Source organism: Bubalus bubalis, chromosome 14 (assembly GCF_019923935.1).
Source record: "Bubalus bubalis isolate 160015118507 breed Murrah chromosome 14, NDDB_SH_1, whole genome shotgun sequence".
Taxonomy (NCBI): domain Eukaryota; kingdom Metazoa; phylum Chordata; class Mammalia; order Artiodactyla; family Bovidae; genus Bubalus; species Bubalus bubalis.
Window position 1 is genome coordinate 6,596,715 of NC_059170.1, and position 18,579 is coordinate 6,615,293.

The 18,579-nt window shown below is 52.0% G+C and overlaps 1 protein-coding gene across 5 annotated transcripts in view; it reads left to right on the top strand.

Moving 5' to 3' along the window:
- PREX1 (phosphatidylinositol-3,4,5-trisphosphate dependent Rac exchange factor 1) overlaps positions 1-18,579 on the top strand; it is a 185,440-nt gene that overhangs the window by 127,041 nt on the left and 39,820 nt on the right. For all 5 annotated transcript variants that reach the window (XM_025263322.3, XM_025263324.3, XM_025263326.3 and 2 more), the window contains exons 8-14: positions 1,843-1,961; positions 2,523-2,672; positions 3,061-3,208; positions 12,192-12,292; positions 12,721-12,824; positions 12,974-13,023; positions 15,113-15,188. In XM_025263322.3, the coding sequence (XP_025119107.2) occupies positions 1,843-1,961; positions 2,523-2,672; positions 3,061-3,208; positions 12,192-12,292; positions 12,721-12,824; positions 12,974-13,023; positions 15,113-15,188 (748 nt within the window). The remainder of the gene's footprint in view (positions 1-1,842; positions 1,962-2,522; positions 2,673-3,060; positions 3,209-12,191; positions 12,293-12,720; positions 12,825-12,973; positions 13,024-15,112; positions 15,189-18,579) is intronic.

The following is an 18,579-nucleotide window of genomic DNA, read 5'->3' on the forward strand; positions in this document are numbered from 1 at the left end:
TCAGACAGATTAATGGAGTGCAGTAGTGAGTCCAGAAATAGACCTACATGAAAGCAATCATTTAAATTTCAACAAAAGTACCAATGTGGTTCAGTATATGGTGCTGGATCAGTTTGATAACCAGCGGGAAAACGATGAGTCTTGAACCTTCATACAATATACAAAAGTCAACTTCAGATGGATCATTGATTTAAATGTGAACAATAAAGCTTCTAGAAGAAGGCATAGGAGTTTGTCTTCATGATCTGGGGGGTAAGCAAAGATTTTTTAAATTGTACAGAAAGTATAATTATAAAGGAAAAATATATTTATCAGACTACATTAAAATTAAGAACTTTTGTTCCTCGAAAGACAACAGGAGAATAAAAAGCCAGGCCACAGTGGAGGAGAAGATCTTTGCCATCACTTTGCAAAGGACTCGTATCCATAATATGTAGACTAACTTTGGCCTCCTGCCTATTTTTATAAATAAAGTTTTATTGGCAAATGGCCATGCCCATTCATTTTTGTGTTGTCTCTGGATGCACTCACACCCCAAGGGCTGAGTTCAGTAGTTGTAACAGAGACCATATGGCCCACCCAGCTGAAAATATTTACACACTGGTTCCTTTTCAGAAGAAAATCTGCTGAGCCCTGTTATAAAGCATTGAGAAAAAGACAGCCCAACAGAAAAATGGTCAAGGGACAGTCGTTTCACAAATGGAAGATACCAGATGGCCAATAAACATGAAAAAGTGCGCAGCCTCATTACTCACCAGGGAAATACAGATGAAATCTTTATTAGAGACACTCCTCTCTGCCACCAAAATGGCCAGAGTGAGAAATTCAGTACCAGTTATGGAGACTGTGGAGCAACTGCAATGTCTGTACGCCGCTGGGGGTGGGATAATTGTTATGTCTTGGCAGCATCTACCAAAGCGAGTTGTGTGCATTCCTTATAACTGAGCAATTCAACTCCTCGGTAGATAAACCCGAAGAAAGGCACATGTATGTTCTTCTTAAGACACACATGCCAGAACATAAGGCACAGCACCAGACTGAAGCCAACCCAAATGTCCGTCACCATCACCCCGTGTGATTCCATGAATGTGAAGTTCCAAAACAGGAAAGTGAATCCAAGAGGTTAGACATCAGGATAGTGGTTAATCTTGCAGGGGGGTAGGAACCAGAAGGGGGGATGATGGAGAGCTTTGGGGGTGCCTCCTGCCCTCCCATATTGGAAGATGTAGTCTCAGCCCTAGCACCTAGAATAGTGCCCAGTAGGTATTCTCTCGATCACCTGTTGAATGCATGGGTGGGTGACTCCCCCAGTCCCACCTTGGTAGCCTTCCTAGAGGAAGTGCTGGTCAGATGGTTTGTCAAGTGACTAAGTGGGTGTGTGAGAGTCCCCTTGAGCGAGTGAATCAGCGGTGGGTAGGTAGATGCAGATTTCTCCATGCAGAAATGGAGGTCCTCTCCATTCTGGTTTTCTTTCAGGAAGTTCCTGTTGTTAGACACCCTGACAGCCTCTATCCATTTTCTAGCCTTAGAAGAGTGGGGTTTCTATTGCTCCTTATTGGTTTCACATCCACATCTCCTGTTGGCTCAAAAGTAGCTCTGGGAAGTCAGCAAGATTATTAGCCCATTTTCCAGATGAGGAACCTGTGGCTGAGAGTGGAAAAGAGACTTGCTCAAGTCACCCCAGCACCAGCCAAAACGCCACGCTTCTGAGCCAGTTCCTGCCCTGCTCCTGTCCCCGGGTGTCCTTCTGTGCCACTGTCCTGCACCCGATCACCCTGTTGAAGATGACTGAGGCCCGGGGAGGGGACAGGTAGGGGATGCTGACTTCCCTCTGTCTTTCAGGGTCACTGGGGGCAAGAAATCCACCAAGAGGACCAAATCCATCAATGGCTCCTTGTACATCTTCCGGGGTCGAATCAACACTGAGGTCATGGAGGTGGAGAACGTGGAGGATGGGACAGGTAGGCCCCGCCCACGCCCTGCCTGAGCCCAGCCTCCCCACTTCGCTGTGCTGCGTGGGCTTCTCACTGTGGTGGCTCCCCTGTGGTGGAGCACGGGCTTCGGTAGTTGCGGCTCCTGGACTCTGGAGCACAGGCTCAGTAGTTAACGGCACACACCAGCTTAGGTGCCCCGTGGCACGTGAAATCTTCCCAGACCAGGGATCCAGACCATGTCCCCTACATTGACAGCCGGGTTCTTAACCACTGGATCATCCTTAAAACTAGGGTTTTAAGCAGCCTAAAGTGCACGAAGGAGATGGGCAAGGAGGCAGGGAAGCACCAGGGGACACTTCTTTATGGGCAGGTCTTCCTTGCCCACCAGAGAAGAGATAGGAGAGGTAACATTTGAAGGGTGGTAAGTTCAACCCCCAAACCCGATCCCATTGAGGTCTCCACTGCCCTGTCTTCCTGGAGCAGGCCGGGCTGGTCCCATGACCTCACTCCTGAGCATATAGTGAGGAATGTTGAGTTGTGTGGCTGAATCCTTGCTGACCTCCTCCCTTTGCCTCCTGCCCCCGCTAGCGGATTATCACAGCAATGGCTACACCGTCACCAACGGCTGGAAGATCCACAACACGGCCAAGAACAAGTGGTTTGTCTGCATGGCCAAGACGGCAGAGGAGAAGCAGAAGTGGCTGGACGCCATCATCCGTGAGCGGGAGCAGCGCGAGAGTGCGTGGCTGGGGCTTTCTCGGATCCGGGAGCGTATATGGCTTCCCCCAGTCTGATCCCTCCTGTTGAGTGAGAGCTGTGTCTGAGGACAGGGCGTAGGGTCCTTTCCAGAGAGATCGGGGCCACCTGCCAAAAAGCAGGTCTTTGAAGGGGTAGGAGCTCTGGAACTGTGATAACTTGGTGGGAGCTCAGCTTATCTGGTTTAGCCCACTAGACAGATGGGAAGCCTGAGGGCCAGTGGAGGAGACTTGCCCAAGGTTGTGCCAATGTGGTTGGTCGTCCTGGGATTCTTGGCGGTTGTTGGGGGTCAGCTGGAGACAGGCTTTTGGGATCCACAGGCCTGTCCCCTGGGCTCCCCAGCGCCTGGTGCTGACCGTGTCCTCCGTAGGCCTGAAGCTGGGCATGGAGCGCGACGCCTACGTCATGATCGCGGAGAAGGGGGAGAAGCTGTACCACATGATGATGAGCAAGAAGGTGAACCTGATCAAGGACCGCCGGAGAAAGCTGAGCACCGTTCCCAAGTGCTTCCTCGGCAAGTGCGTGCTTGCGCCTGCCCTCCCCTGGGCCTCGGCTGCACTCACCTGGCTCTTCCCAGCTCTGCCCCATCCCCCGGGAGCCCCCCTGGGCAGAGCCACTCAAGCACCTTAAATCCTTATGGAACAGCCCTTGGCGGTCAAGCGTAGTGAGGTCCCCATATGAGGTCTTTCAAATGTTTTTGACCACAGCTCACTGCAAAATGTAAGGTTGATATTGTGACCGGGTACACACATACGATCCATTAATCGTATGATTGAAGCCAAAGTTTCACAGAATTTACTGTGCTTGATACACTCTACAAGTATTTGTGTATTCTGTTCTACTCATTTCTTCATTTCAAAAATACTGCTGCTACTACTGCTGCTAAGTCGCTTCAGTCGTGTCCGACTCTGTGCGACCCCATAAAATTGCTTTCACAAACTATGAGTGGGTTGCCCACCATGGATCGAAAAATGCTGCTCTAGCGTTTAAGCAAAGAGAGGCCCCTGTAGCTGTGTCAGGCAAAGAGGTATTTAATGCAGAGAGTTGATTTCAAAGGTTTTGGGAGGGCCGGAAGAGCAAATGTAGACCTTTGAATTAGTCTGTTCAGATGCCCTAACGAAGTCCCCGAGTCTGGGCAGCTGAAACAACAGAGATGTATTTTCTCACAGTTTTAGAGGCTGGAAGTCTGAGATCGAGGTGCTCGCTGGGTGGGTGTCTGGTAAGACCTCCCTTCCGGAGATCCATAAGGGGAGGGAGGTCTCCTATGGCTTTCAGCAGTTAGGGCCTCCAATTTCTCTGTTTGGGAACTACATTATTTCCTAATAATAAAATGTTATTGCCCCTGCCCCTGTTTTATAACCGAGGATCAAAGGGCCAGAATGCAGGTGATTTGGGATTGGATCCTAAACCCAGGTTTAAATCTCATTCACCTGGGGGAGCGGGCTGGGCACTGGGAGAAGCGGAGGAAGAATTAGAGTCCCCGTAAAACCATCCAATTGTTCCCAGGCCCCTGTGTGTGTTAGGCCTGGTGGTCACGCTCTGGAGAGGGTAGGAGAGCGCCTGGGGCCTCACAAAGCTTCTGGGGAGAGAAGCTTGCCTGTGAGGCTGGGGTTCTGTTTAGAGTTCATTAACTCTCACCCCACTTGCTTCCCCAAAGCTTTTGGGGAGGCCTGGGATAAAAGCTGCTGGAATTATTCTGCTGTCATAGACCAGGGGAGAGGTGCTTGTCTAGGGTGGTCCCCGTGAAGATGGGGCAAGTGTCACGTTCTGGTCATCTTGAAGGTGATGGCATTTGCTGACAGGGTGAGTAAAGAAGGGAATTAAGGATTATGAGCACCTGGAAGGAGGGATGGCTGCTTGCTGAGAAGTTGTGGGGGAGACGCAGGGAGGTTTCAGGGGGTGGGGGTACAGCCCAGGGGACGTTTGGATGCTTATATAGAGACTGGCCCCCAGATGGAGATGTCGACTTGTTAGGTGGATATAAAATCTTGACTCAGGGAGAAAAGTCTGCATTAGAGACCTAAGTGCAGGGCATGTGGGCGTTTAGATGGTTTTCAAAGTCATGAAACTGAATGAAATCTGCAAGTGGATGAGTAGAAAGAGGGCAGGAAAGAAATGAGGTAGGGGACTGACTGGGCCCTGGGGAGGAGGAGCAGCTATCAAAGGAGAGGAAGCTGGCAGAGAGGTGGGAGGTAGGCTGGTGAGTGTGGTGGCCTGGAAGCCAGGTGGGGAAAGGTGCAGAGACTTGGAACCGCGGTTTGGACATGTTAATAAGGTTGAGATGCCCCGTTTACATTTGCATATTGACAGATATTGAAAGGTTGTTGGATGGGCAGTTGGAGAGTGTGAAGCTGGGGTGGGAGGGTGGGGTAGGGGTCACGGCCTGAGGCTTACGATTGGCCTGGCAGCAGCCAGGGGGTCTTAGGGTTCGTCGGGACCCTGAGAGGTGGCAGCGATGCCTTTGAGTCGGGTTTTGCCCTCAGGTCAGGGACCCCGCTCCGTGTTCCCTGGGAGGCTCTGTGGAGGGGCGAGTGTGGGCCCGAGACCTGCGGGAAGCCAGGAAGGGGCAGCCTGGCCGGTCTCCATCAGCTAATCCCCTAATCCCTGGGCAAGGAAGGAGGTTTTTCTCTTAGGAGAGGTGTGCTTCCGGCCCCCCAGGGTCAGAGGCCCTCCCTGCCCCTTGCCAAACCCTTCGGAGAGCTTAGTCCAGCCGGACGGGATAACCGGTCTGTGATTAGAGCTTCAGCAGTGTTTTGTCTCCTTAGGAAGGATTAGGGAGATTTCTTTCATTGCCCATTTGAAACAGGGCCAGGACTGATGACTGTTTATCATCGTGCTAATGGAACTCACCTCCCTGCACGGCTTTGCTCTGCCCCCAGCCTGGGGCCGTGGTCCTCTTTCTTCCCAGCTGTCACCCAGGTCCCCTCAGGTGGAAGGAACCAGGAGCCCTAGGGACATGGCCAGGCAGCCTTTCTCCGCTCCACGTGCGGCCACGTGGCCGTGCCTTTTAATCTTCACATGACACTGTGGTTTACTGCCATTATCAGTGCACGATTGCTGTTAGTTGCTAAGTCATGTCCAGCTCTTTTATGATCTCATGGACTGTAGCCTGCCAGGCTCCTCTGTCCATGGGATTTCCCAGGCAGGAATACTGGAGTGGGTTGCCATTTCCTTCTCCAGGGGATCTTCTCAGGCCAGGGATCAAGATACCCGCGTCTCCTGTGTTGGCAGGCGAATTCTTTACCCCTGAGCCCCCAGGGAAGCCCCGTCAGTACATGCTGCTGCTGCTGCTGCTAAGTCACTTCAGTCGTGTCCGACTCTGTGTGACCCCATAGATGGCAGCCCACCAGGCTCCCCCCGTCCCTGGGATTCTCCAGGCAAGAACACTGGAGTGGGTTGCCATTTCCTTCTCCAATGAAGGAAAGTGAAAAGTGAAAGGGAAGTCACTCAGTCATGTCCGACTCTTAGGGACCCCATGGACTGCAGCCCACCAGGCTCCTCTGTCCATGGGATTTTCCAGGCAAGAGTACTGGAGTGGGGTGCCATTGCCTTCTCCACGTCAGTACATAGTAGGTGATAAATACTGACTTGCCAGGCATTGCTGCAGACACCCCCTTGGAAGCATTTCAGACCATGGAGTCACACGGGTAAACATAACCACCCCTGACCCCCATCCCCAGTTCCTGCCCTCATGGAGCTCAAGGTCGTGGAGCAGATGAGCAAGAGAAATGGGACTCTTGTACTGAGAGTGAGTGGACACTGGGTCTCAGCTCAGGGACTTTCCTGGGAAGTAGTGCCAAGGCGTACCTGTGTATCCCCTGTGCCCAGCCTTGGATTTGACATTCAGTAAGTGAAATCCATGTTTACTGGGTGCATGATATAGTGGGGCAGGAATGAAGAGCGATGAAGGCTGATGCATGCTAACTCTCAGGCTCCTGCCCATGTAGGCTGATCTGCTCCCTGCGTCCCCAGCACCCCCAACCCTGCATCCAGTTCCGTCTTTCTGGAAGACTGGATCTCACTGCTCCTCGTGCCCTGGCCCCCACCAACTGGCGGACCACTGTCTTCCTTACTTCTCACTCAGAGGCTGATCCTCCTGCCTGCGCTCTCTTCCCTGCACCCCCGTGGAGGCAGACGATGCCCCGCTGACCCAGTACGCTTTGCAGACGTGTTTTCCATAAAACTTGGTATTCGATATCCACATTTAACAGTTGGGAGATTTCACAGGAAACGCTGGATTTCTGGCTTCTCTTGAAAAGTCATAAGATGCTTTAGTCTCCCCATGTGGACATGGTTGGCCGCCCTGAGTGGCTGCTGTCTCCAGAAGTGCTGGCTGGCTCAGTAGAGTTTCCACCTGGCTCTTTTTACTCATTTACGAGAGGTCAGGGTCCCTGCATTAGAGGTGAATGATGTCTGGTTTTGAACCCTGGATCCCAGCTCAAGATTCAGTGTGATTCGAAAATTACTGACAAAATCCAGAGGGTCCCTGAATGAACCACTTGCCAGATGGACCCTTTGGAGGCCCAGAGAGGGACAGCGATTTGCCCAAATCTGCCCAGCAAATCGATCCTCGATCTCAAAAAAGGTCGAGACTCAACTCAGGGCAGAAAGCTGGGTCTCGGCTCCTCTGTCGTCTGGGCTGCCTTTTTCTCTGCTGGTAGCTGCTGCAGGGAGCTTCCTGTCTCTCCCCAACCCTGGCTGCAGGGCCGCCGGTCCGGGCCAGAGGTGGCCCCCGAGGGGACAGCTGGTGGGCAGCTGGTAGCCGAGTCTCAGCTTCCAAGAGTGGTCACTCCACATCTGTTCGCCTCCCCCAGCCGCTGGCAGCTTTCTTTCTGCTGCTGATTTTGAGGACTTGGGGAATAGGGCTGGGGGAAGACAGGACTCAGAACAATCTCTTCCCTACTCGGGGCTCCGCAGAATAGATCTGTTTGTTCTACACCCTCCTTGGCCTGTGCTGGGGCTCCCTGAGTGCCTCGGCACACCCCACTACCTACACACAAGGCAGGTCTTTGCTCCGCCAAATGCTGGAAAGCTAAAAATAGCCCTGCTCCCCTCTGGCCCTGTAATTGGAGGCAGAACAGCTGGTTTCGATAAGCTCCGTGCTCTGGCCAACTGCCACCCACTTTCATTGAGTACAGATTGCCTCGCGTCCCCAGCTCTCCCCTTTCCTGTTGACTTCCACTGGGCTGAGCTCTGCGTGGAGCCCTAAACACTCCTCCGAGACCTGGGACCTGGGTCTGGCTGAGCCCCTGCCCCGCTGGGTAGTCACGTTGGATTTGTCTCATTTCCTCTGGGCTTGTGAGCACATCTTTCTTGCTGAGGCCTTCCTGCTTCCCCCAGAATGTTCCTTCTTGTTGCATGGCTCATTCCTTCAGTTGTTCACGAGATTACTGTGCCCTGCTGTGCTTGGGCTCCTCTTCCAGGTGCTGGGGGCGTAGATCTGTGAATTAGACAACAGGTCTCCATCAGCATGGAGACGATATTCTGGTTCTGGGAGATGGCTGATAAACGCATCCATAAATCTGTAAAGAGTACGACTCCAGTGATGAGTGCTAAAAAGGAAGTAAAACTGAAAGATAGGATAGTTTGTGTGTGTTGGGGGGGTGTTTTGATGAGGTGGTCGGGGAAGACTTCTTCAAGGAGGCGATATCTGAGCTGAGACCTAAAGATGAAAGAGGAGGGCCATGTGAAGAGCTGGGGAAGCGTGTGTCTTGGCAGCGGGAATAGCATGTGCAAAGGCCCTGGGGCAAGCAGGAGTCTGGCATGTTTTGTGAGCGGGGAAAGATGGTGAGTGCAGTAAAACAATAAGAACAGAGATGAGGGGACAGTTCATGCAGGGCCTTGGCATCATGTGGGCAGAAGTTGGATGTTTTTTGAGAGTAAGTAGGCAGCTCATTCGGAGAAGGCAATGGCAACCCACTCCAGTGTTCTTGCCTGGAGAATCCCAGGGACGGTGGAGCCTGGTGGGCTGCCATCTATGGGGTCGCACAGAGTCGGACACGACTAAAGTGACTTAGCAGCAGCAGGCAGCTCATTGGAGGGTTTTCAGTGGGAGAATGATATGAGTTGGTTGTCTCTCCTGACTCTCTACAATCATCTTTCTGGGTCTTTATTTCTTCCTGCTTATTGGTTTCTTCATTCCTTCTGTCTGTTCACCCATCCAGCCATCATCCATCTCCCACCCACCCCCCATCTACCTTAAGTCTCTCCACTTACCATTCACCCATCCATTCATGCTTCCCCCACCCACCTACCCACTAAGCTCCCCAGCCACGTAGTCATTTATCTGTCGAATCATCCTGTTATCTACTCACTTTTCATTCATTTGTCCACTCATGTGTCCATACTCTCATTCCTCCATCCATCCATACATCCTTCCTTCCGTCCATCCATCCATCCATCCATCCTTCCTTCCATCCATCCTTCCTTCCATCCATCCATCCTTCCTTCCATCCATCCATCCATCCATCCATCCTTCCTTCCTTCCATCCATCCATCCATCCATCCTTCCATCCATCCATCCATCCTTCCATCCATCCATCCTTCCTTCCATCCATCCATCCATCCATCCTTCCATCCACCCATCCTTCCATCCTTCCTTCCTTCTATCCATCCATCCATCCATCCTTCCATCCATCCTTCGATCCATCCATCCATCCTTCCATCCATCCATCCATCCATCCTTCCTTCCTTCCATCCATCCATCCATCCATCCATCCTTCCATCCATCCATCCTTCCATCCATCCATTCTTCCTTCCATCCATCCATCCATCCTTCCATCCACCCATCCTTCCATCCTTCCTTCCTTCTATCCATCCATCCTTCCATAAATCATTCGATCCATCCATCCATCCATCCATCCTTCCTTCCAGCCTCCCTTCCATCCATCCATCCATCCTTCCATCCATCCATCCATACATCCTTCCATCATCCATCCATCCTTCCAGCTATCCATCCATCCTTACATCCATCCATCCATCCATCCTTCCTTCCAGCCTGCCTTCCATCCATCCATCCATCCATCCTTCCATCCATCCATTCATCCATCCTTCCTTCCATCCATCCATCCATCCATCCATCCTTCCATCCTTCTATCCATCCATCCATCCATCCATCCATCCATCCTTCGATACATCAATCCATCCATCCTTCCTTCCAGCCTCCCTTCCATCCATCCATCCATCCTTCCATCCATCCATCATCCATCCTTCCATCCTTCCATCCATCCATCCATCGATCCTTCCATCCATCCATCCTACCATCCATCCATCCATCCATCCTTCCATCCATCCATCCTCCATCTATCCATCCTTCCAACCATCCTTCCATCCATCCATCCTTCCTTCCAGCCTCCCTTCCATCCATCCATCCATCCATCCTTCCTTCCATCCATCCATCCTTCCATCCATCCATTCTTCCTTCCATCCATCCATCCATCCTTCCATCCACCCATCCTTCCATCCTTCCTTCCTTCTATCCATCCATCCTTCCATCCATCCTTCGATACATCAATCCATCCATCCTTCCTTCCAGCCTCCCTTCCATCCATCCATCCATCCTTCCATCCACCCATCATCCATCCTTCCATCCTTCCATCCATCCATCCTACCATCCATCCATCCATCCATCCTTCCTTCCATCCATCCATCCTCCATCTATCCATCCTTCCATACATCCTTCCATCCATCCATCCATCCATCCATCCATCCATCCTTCCTTCCAGCCTCCCTTCCATCCATCCTTCCATCCATCCTACCATCCATCCATCCTTCCATCCATGCATCCTGCCATCCTTCCATCCATCCTTCCATCCATCCATCCATCCATCCATCCACCCATCCTTCCAGCCATCCATCCATCCTTCCATCCATCCCTACTTCCAGCCTCCCTTCCATCCATCCATCCATCCATCCATCCTTCCATCCACCCATCCATCCATCTTTCCATCCATCCATCCATCCTTCCTTCCAGCCTCCCTTCCATCCATCCATCCATCCTTCCATCCATCTGTCCATCCTTCCATTCATCCATCCTTCCATCCATCCATCCTTCCATCCATCCTACCTTCCATCCATCCTGCCATCCATCCATCCTTCCATCCATCCATCCATCCCTCCTTCCAGCCATCCACCCATCCATCCATCCTTCCATCCATCATCCATCCTTCCAGCCATCCATCCATCCTTCTATCCATCCATTCATCCTTCCTTCCAGCCTCCCTTCCATCCATCCATCCATCCATCCTTCCATCCATCCATCCATCCATCCTTCCATCCATCCATCCATCCTTCCAGCCATCCATCCATCCTTCCATCCATCCCTACTTCCAGCCTCCCTTCCATCTATCCATCCATCCATCCATCCTTCCATCCATCCATCCATCCATCCATCCATCCATCCATCCTTCCAGCCATCCATCCATCCTTCCAGCCATCCATCCAGCCATCCTGCCATCCTTCCATCCATCCATCCATCCTTCCATCCATCTGTCCATCCTTCCATCCATCCATCCATCCATCCTTCCATCCATCCTTCCTTCCATCCATCCATCCATCCTTCCAGCCATCCATCCATCCTTCCATCCATCCCTACTTCCAGCCTCCCTTCCATCTATCCATCCATCCATCCTTCCATCCATCCATCCTTCCATCCATCCATCCATCCATCCTTCCAGCCATCCATCCATCCTTCTAGCCATCCATCCAGCCATCCATCTGTCCCTACTTCCAGCCTCTCTTCCATCCATCCATCCATCCTTCCATCCATCCATCCTTCCATCCATCCATTCTTCCATCCATCCATTCTTCCATCCATCCATCCATCCATCCTTCCATCCATCCATCCATCCTTCCATCCATCCATCCATCCATCCTTCACTCCATCCATCCATCCTTCCTTCCAGCCTCCCTTCCATCCATCCATCCATCCATCCATCCATCCATCTATCCTTCCATCCATCCATCCATCCATCCATCCATCCTTCCATCTATCCATCCATCTTTCCATCCATCCATCCATCCATCCTTCTTCCCTTCCATCCATCCATCCATCCATCCATCCATCCAGTTAGCCTGAGGCAGGGCCTGGGGTCTGCTCACACCCACCTCTCTGCCATTGATCTTGAGGAAAAGCATCTGGCCTCAGCAGGAACACCTGCTTCCTTGTGGCTCAGCTGGTAAAGCATATGCCTGCAATGTGGGAGACCTGGGTTTGATCCCTGGGTTGGGAAGATCCCCTGGAGAAGGGAAAGGCTACTCACTCCCATATTCTGGCCTGGAGAATTCCATGGGGCCACAGAGTCAGACACGATGGAGTGACTTCCACGTTCACTTTCACTTTTCAGCCGGAACCCTGGGCCAGTGGGGTCCTGAGCTCTGCTTCCCCACAGGCAGTTCTGGCTGTTATTCCTGAGAGTGGGTGGGATCAAGCCAGTTCAGTGCTGGCAGCTATGGTCCCAGGATGGGGGTGGCCCTCTCAACTGCATCTTATATTTCTGGCAGTGAGTTTGTTGCCTGGCTCCTAGAAATTGGTGAAATCAGCAAGACAGAAGAAGGTGTGAACCTGGGCCAAGCCTTGTTGGAGAATGGTATTATCCACCATGGTGAGTGGGGCCTGGGTCTGGGGTGTGTGAGGGGTAGGCAGGTCAGACTTCAGCAACTGATGCGAAACTAACCCAGAGGCCACTTCTACTCTGCTGTGCGGCCGCCTGTTCCCTGGGCACAGAGTGGCCCTGGGGACGTGGCTGCCCTTATAAAACTGCTCACAGGGCTGGAAGATCCAGCACTCACCCGGGGCACCCAGAAAGCAAGGTGGCCTTATAAAGTTACGGGCGGGGAGGAGAATTTTCTCTCTGTCCCTGCAAAAAATAGCAAGAACTGTTGAAGTTTTAGTTTCCAGTTGGAGCGTGGGCAGGGGGTTCGGTGAAATTGCACTTGGCATGGAGCCTGGCTGGGTGGAGGGTGAGGATGTGGTGTGGGTTGGGAGGGGCCGGGGGCTGCACTCGGCCTCACCAGCCCTGGGTCCTTCTAGTCTCCGACAAGCACCAGTTCAAGAACGAGCAGGTGATGTACCGCTTCCGCTACGATGACGGCACCTACAAGGCCCGAAGCGAGCTGGAGGACATCATGTCCAAGGTGTGGACCCTCCGCCCTGACCCACAGTCTGGACCCCACTGCCCTGCCCCCCTGCTCTGCCTCTTCTCTCCACACCCTCCTATCGGCCGGGATTTGCAGTCCCCTGGAGAATGTGGCCCGATCCCAGACTCCCCCTTTTTCTCTTTCAGGGTGTGAGGCTTTACTGCCGTCTCCACAGCCTTTACACCCCTGTGATCAAGTAAGTTACTCCCTGCAAGCTTCACCTCTGCCTCTTCTCAGCTGTGTGGCCTTGGGCCGGTAACTTAACCTCTCTGAGCCTCGGTCTCCTTCTCCATCCAATGGGACTCATAACTGCATCTACCCTGTAGGTTTGTCTCGAGGGTCAAGTGAGTTAATCTGTTGGGAAACACTGCAGCTTGGTGGCGAAGGGTGTTAGTTCTGGGGTCAGACAAGGCTGAGTTTGGATCTCAGCCTGCGAGTTGATTAGCAGCTATTTCCCTTTATGGAATGGGGATAATAATAGGATCCACCCCAGAGCCTTGGCACTTGCTGTCCTCTCTGCCTAGGATGTTCTTTCCCTACATATCTGCTCCCGTCTTTCCTTCAAATGTTCCTAAGTCAGAGGGGCCTTCCCGACCACCTTTCTAAAGTATCACATCTGGAACATACTTTGGTTTTCTTCTTGAAGCTTGTCAGTGGCTGACATACTCTATATTTATTTCTTGGTCTGTATAATGTCTTGTCTTCCCCCACTGAATTGTACACTTACCAAAGGCAGGGAATTTTCTCACCACTGTGTCCCCAAACCCTCAGCAGCACCCAAAGAGGCGCTGGCTAGTAGAACTTCCCGCATTGGTAGAAGCGCTCTGTACCCGTGCTGTCCAGGACACTGGCCACTAGTCACATGTACTTTCACACTCTTGAGACTGAAGAGTGTAATCTGAATTCTGATGTAACATTAAGTGATTGGAAAACAGCCACATACTGGAGAGTGCCTGTCCGGGGCAAAGGAGCCCTCAGTAAATGTTTGTTGAGTGGTGGTTGAAAGTAACTAGCTTCTTTTGCCTCTGTGTCTGCATCTGTGGAATGGGCATAAGCATAGCTCACACCCCTGGGGTTGTCATCAGGAGTGAATCTGAGTGGCACCCGGCACACGGTGAGGGCTGTATCAGTTCCCGTGATTCGTGATTGTCTTTACTGTGAAGCTTATGGTTGTGGATGAAGGGCCAGGGAGGGTGATGTGATCCTTAATAGCTGCAGAGGCCTCTGCCCGCTGTCCTGACAGCTCTTACCACCTCTCAGGAGCGGAGGGGCAGGGTCTTCTCCCCTTGGAGGTGAGGCGCAGGGAGCCCCTTTGTGCAGGCCCAGAAGGCAGGTGGGGCCGGCCCGGTTCAGCTCAGATCTCACAGGAGGGGCCCCTCCGTCCGCCCCCGAAGGAGGATGTGGCCGGGCCGACAGCAGGTCCTGGTTACTGCACACGTGCCCTGCTGGGCTCCCCAGCTCCCGAGAAGAGCTCCCCTAACCTGCTTTCTCAGCCCCGAGAGGGCTGGCTGCAGAAACCCATTTGTGTCGGCTTCAGAAGCTGAGCAGTTGTTGTGGTTTGGCTGCAAGATCCGCACAACCCTTTGTACCACAACTTGGCAGGAATCTTGACAGGTCAGAGTGAAGAACTAGGACTGTCACAGACCCCTGCCCTCTGCTTGGTCCTGACTGCCCACTCCAGCCCCTGGAGAGATGTTTCCACATCGACATAGTTTTGTTACCTTTAGATGCGAGGATGTCAACGATGAAACGAAAGGAAAAAGGGAAGAATTGAAAGTTTCTCTCTCTACTCAAGAGTAAATCAGGTCTCCTCAGGCTCAGCGTTTTTGATGTCTTGGGCTGGATCATTCTTTGGGAGCTATTCTGGGCAGTTTTGAGTGCTTAGCAGCATCTGGTCTCTACCTGCTAGATGCTGATGGTACCTCTGGTCCCCCCTGTCCCCGGTCAGATCATGACAGCCAAAGATGTCACCAGACACAGCCAAGCATTCCTCGGGGGGCATAGTCATCCCTGCTGGAGAACCCTAGGCTGGGGAGAGTTCCCAGAGCATTAGAGCTGCCTGAGGATGGGGTTCTGGGTTGGGACAGACCTGCCCTAGGTGACTCTGTGAGTGAGGGGCGGGTCCGGCTGGTCTCCCTGTCTGGTGGTCACCCTGGTCCCCCGGCCTCTGACCCGTGGCTGGAGAATCTAGAAGTCCTTGGACCCCTAGCACTTTGAGCAGGGACTTCGGGACTGTTTCCCCTCCCTCCTGTCTGATCGGCTCACGGCCGGCTTCCTCTCCACAGGGACCGCGATTACCACCTGAAGACGTACAAGTCCGTGCTGCCCGGGAGCAAGCTGGTGGACTGGCTGCTGGCCCAGGTGAGAGCTCCCCTGAGCGGGTGTGACCCGGAGCTGAGGGGCTGACCAGGATGTGGGCCTTTGAGGTTTAAAAAGCTTTAATTTTAAATTTTATTGATTGATTTGGCTGCACCGGCTCTTAGCTGAGGCATGCAGGGTCTTTAGTTGTAGCCTATGGGATCCAGTTCCCAGACCAGGGGTTGAACCTGGGCCCCCTGCGTTGGGAGTGTGGAGTCTTGGCTGTGGGACCACGTAGGAAGTCCCTAAAAATTTGTTTTAAAATTATTATTGTTTTTTTTTCTGTCCAACTATCTTTTTATTTTTTAAAACATTAATAAATTTATTTTAATTGGAGGCTAATTACTTTACAATATTGCAGTGGTGTGGGGCATACATGGACATGAATCAGCCACGGGTGTACATGTGTCCCCTCATCCTGAACCCCGCTTCCATAAAATAGTTTTTTAAATTGTGGTAAAATACACATACTATGGGCTTCTCACGTGGTGCTGTGGTAAAGAACCTGCCTGCCAGTACAGGAGATTCGGGTTTGATTCCTGGGTTGGGAAGATCCCCTGGAGGAGTAAATGGCAACCCGCTCCAGTATTCTCGCCTGGGAAATCTCATGGACAGAGGAGCCTGGTGGACTACAGCCCATGGGGTCACAAAAAGTCAGACATGACTGAGCACATCGGCAAACACATAAGATAACATTTACCATCTTAACCATTTTGAAGTATACAATCCAGTAGCCTTAAGTCCCTTATTACACAACCATCACCACCGTCCACTTCCAGGGTTTTTTCCGTCTTGCAAAGCTGAAACCCTGTCCCTGTTGAACAGTAGCACCCTGTTCCTCCTGCTGCCCGGCTCCTGGCAGCCGCCCTTCCGCTCTCTCTGAGCTGGCCTGCTCGAGGAGACCCGTGTGAGGGGCCAGGCCGTGTCTGTGCTTCTGTGTCAGGCTTGGCTCACTCCGCATAAGGCCTTCAGGGTTTGTCCATGTTGTAGCCTGTGTCAGAATTTCCTTCCTTTTAAAGGCTGAATAATATTCTGTTGGGTGAATAGAGCACATTTTCGCTGTCAGTCAAGGGACAGTGGGGTGACTGCCACCTTGAGGCTTTCTGTTTTAAACATGAGATGATCTCGGGCCCACTGGGACAAGTTAGTTCCGTTCTGCCACCAAACCGGAGCCTCCGGGTGGAGGCTTGCCAGGTTATTCGCTTCACACGGTTCCCCAGTGAGCAGGGGCTGGGCAGAGTCTTGGAAGAATCTATGAGCCGCTTTTGCTGCAACTTCCCCAAGGCAATTGTTCTGTTGAGGTGCTGTGAGCCCTCCTGCCTGCCCGTCTCTTGCAGTTGGTAGCTCCAGGTCACAGCTTGCTTATTCTGGGCCAGGGCCCGTCTGCTCTTTTGGGCATTGTCTCACTGAGTCCTCCACCCCATTTGCAGATGGGGAACTGGGGTCCAGGGAGGCCAAGTGCCTAGTCCAAGGGCACACAGCCTGGCAGCAGCATAGCTAGAACTCGGGTGGGCCCATCTTATCCCCTCGTGCCTCGGTTCTGCAGACATTTCAGGGAGCCTGCAAGAACTTTCATTCATAGTTTATAAGAAGAATGCACTGGCTCCAAAGACAAGGAGCCGACTGTGAAATTGAAATGGATACATGTTTAAACTTTTATAGAGTGCAGCTCGATGGCAGCCTCATTAATTGTTAAGTTTCCCATTCACAGAAACCTCATTCCATTCAAAAACAATTTACTGCCTGGATTTTCTCTTGCCGAACAAATTCCTGATGATTGCCTAAAAGTCAGAGCCAATCTATGTAAAGTAAAGCCTTCTTGGCATCAAATAACTTCAAAAGCAAGCTTAGAAAACGCCTTGAAAAAACTTTTTCAAACCCCCAAAATGTATTTAATGTAGGATGTGAGTGCATTTTAAAATATGCTTGCTGGGATGTGGGGCCCTAAAATGTGGGAGGTCTTAAAATGACCTTGGATTTGAATTTATAGAGTTGCATGGCTTGGAAGCATAGAGCTGCTAACCATTGTACTATACCACCCCCTCCATAGGATCCCCTGAAGCCAGCCCAGAGCATGTGCTTTGCTAGCATGGCCTCTTGGGAGGGCTTGGGCCACTGCAGGGCTCCCAGCACAGATGAGACAGCAGCTGATTTTGGTGGGATAAGATCTTTGGGCTGTCGGAGGATGAGGCTGGCAACAGACAGGCCGGTGAGGAGGCAGATTCAGAACTACAGGCAGGGGAGCACAAGAACTCCCCTGAGAATGGTGTGGCCTCGGGAGAGGCGGGAAACATGGTCAGGTTTTGGATTTTTTGAAGGTAGACCTAACAGAATCTGCTGCTGGATGGATGAATTGTGGGCAGCGGTTGAAAGAGGAGTCTTGAAGAACTCCAAGGTCCTTGACCAAGCCGGGGAGGCTCAGGGCTGTGACCTGGAGCACTCCAGCAAGGAGGAGAACTAGCCAGAGCAACTTCCTCCGCTGGTTTCTCTTTGTGATTGGTGTCAGGCACGGGTCGGGGGGGACCTGTTCTCGGCCAGTGCTGTCAGATTAGCTGTGATCCTGGCCGAAGGCCCCCTGGAATAGCCTGAGTCGTTGTCAGTGGGTCCTGAGAATGCCCCACCCCTACCCCCCAGCATCCTGTCACAGTGGAGGCAAGGGGAGGATGGTGGAGTAAAGTTTGTGGCTGACCCTCTGCCCACTTCAGCAGGCCTCCCATTGCTCGGCCTGGTCTGGGGACACAGGGAGGCTAATTGGGGTTGACATAGGATGGCTTCCATGAGATTGACCAAAAGACAGCTGGCATCTGGCTCCCAGTCAGGGAAGGGGGAGGACGGTATGCATATGGGTCTCTCTGCATGAGAGAGGTTGGTGATGAGGATGTGACCTTGACGACTGGTTATGGCAAGTCTTCATTAGAGTCATCCCCACCTTGTACCTTGGCAGGAAGGTCAAAAAGAAAACATATAATTGTGTAGTTCAGGAGGGTTATTTTGCTTTGAACACCTCTTCATTTCTAACTTCTAGGTCATTTTGCTCCTTGAAACAAAATGTTGGTTGGAACCTCCTTGATCAGCTAGAAATGCTTGTGGCTGCACATAATAAGAAACTTGACTTGCACAGTAAAGACATTTTTCTTTTTTTTTTTTGTTCATGTAACTAGACATCCAGAGCTCATGATCCTAGAGCTCAACAACGCCATTTACACCTAGGGTCTTTCCATCTTTTTGTTCCACCACCTTGCCCGCTGCCTCATTGTCATAAGACGGCTGCCACAGCTCCAGATATCGCATCCATATAGACCTATGGCCAAAGGCAGGCAGCAGGGACAGGTGAAGAGAGCTTTCTCACTCTGTTTATTGGGGGAGGAAACTTCCTCCAGTCCTCTCCCTTCCC